This window comes from Malurus melanocephalus, unplaced genomic scaffold (genome assembly GCF_030028575.1).
Source record: "Malurus melanocephalus ecotype Western Australia unplaced genomic scaffold, MMel_1.1 scaffold_6161, whole genome shotgun sequence".
NCBI classification, from domain to species: domain Eukaryota; kingdom Metazoa; phylum Chordata; class Aves; order Passeriformes; family Maluridae; genus Malurus; species Malurus melanocephalus.
The window spans coordinates 1-1,525 of NW_026629392.1; the positions used below are offsets into that span (position 1 = coordinate 1).

General features: G+C 66.4%; 1 protein-coding gene across 1 annotated transcript; it reads left to right on the forward strand.

Annotated features, from left to right (window-relative positions):
• Positions 1 to 256: 256 nt before the first annotated feature.
• Positions 257 to 1,519, forward strand: ACP5 (acid phosphatase 5, tartrate resistant; the record flags this gene model as incomplete). The annotated part of the gene is made up of 2 exons (XM_057389448.1): positions 257 to 496; positions 1,220 to 1,519. Coding segments are annotated over 2 exons (540 nt in total), but the record flags the coding sequence as incomplete, so codon positions are not given.
• Between the last annotated feature and the right edge of the window lie 6 nt (positions 1,520 to 1,525).

Sequence of the window (1,525 nt, forward strand, 5' to 3'; positions counted from 1 at the left end):
CCGTACCCCATACCCTGATGTCCCCCGTGTCCCCATTTCCCACTGTCCCCATGTCCCACTGTCCCCATACCCCACTGTCCCCATATCCCACTGTCCCCATGTCCCGCTTGTCCCCATATCCCCACGTCCCGCTGTCCCCATTGTCCCCATATCCCGCTGTCCCCCACTGTCCCCATTGTCCCCATGTCCCATTGTCCCCATGTCCCGCTCTCCCCATGTCCCAATGTCCCCATATCCCACTGTCCCCATATCCCCATGTCCCGCTGTCCCCATTGTCCCCATGTCCCGCTGTCCCCATATCCCACTGTCCCCACTGTCCCCATTGTCCCCATATCCCGCTGTCCCCGCTGTCCCCCCCGTGTCCCCAGGAAACCTTCGAGCGGGTGTTCGTGTCTCCGGGGCTCCGCGGTGTCCCCTGGTACGTGATGGCCGGGAACCACGACCACGCGGGCAATGTCACCGCGCAGCTGCGCTACAGCCACCACTCCCCGCGCTGGTACGGTCCCCATTGTCCCCGAGTGTCCCCCGAGGGTCCCAGAGTGTCCCCCGAGTGTTCCCGAGTGTCCCAAAGTGTCCCCGAGTGTCTCCGAGTGTCCCCCGAGTGTCCCCAAGTGTCCCCGAGTGTCCCAAAGTATCCCCGAGTGTCTCCGACTGTCCCCCGAGTGTCCCAAAGTGTCCCTGAGTGTCCCCCGAGTGTCCCCGAGTGTCCCCGAGTATCCCAAAGTGTTCCCCAGTGTCCCCGAGGGTCCCGTGAGTGTCTCCGAGTGTCCCCGAGTGTCCCCAAGTGTCCCAAAGTGTCCCCCGACTATCCCTCAGTGTCCCCGAGTGTCCCCACCATGTCCCCACGTGTCCCCGTGTCGCACAGACACTTCCCCCGCCTCCGCTACCCCCCGTGCCTCGTGTTGGGGTGTCCCCAGACTGTCCCCAAACCCCTGCAGGTGTCCCCAGACTGTCCCCAAACCCCTGCGGGTGTCCCCAGACTGTCCCCAAACCCCTTTCGCCAATCCCCGCGATGTCCCCGCATGTCCCAACGTGTCCCCGTGTCCCCGCAGGCACTTCCCCCTCCCCGGGATGCGCCCAGATTGTCCCCAAACCCTATCCGGGGTGTCCCCAGACTGTCCCCAAGCCCCTTTCGCCAATCTCCGCGATATCCCCATGTGTCCCCGCGTGTCCCCAAGTGTCCCTAAGTGTCCCCGCATGTCCTCCCGTGTCCCCGCAGGCACTTCCCCCACCCCTACTACAGCCTGCGGCTGCACATCCCCAATTCCAACGCGTCGGCGCGGCTGCTGGTGCTGGACACGGTGCTGCTGTGCGGTCACTGCGATGATTTCGGTGTCGCCGATGTCCCCGCGGGTCCCCGGGACGCGGCGGCGGCCGGAGCTCACCTGGCCTGGCTGCGCTCGCAGCTCGAGGCGGCGGCCGGGGATCGCTTCGTGCTGGTGGCCGGCCACTACCCGCTGTGGTCAGTGGCCAAACACGGCCCCACGCCGTGCCTGGTGCGGCTCCTGCGGCCGCTGCTGCGGCG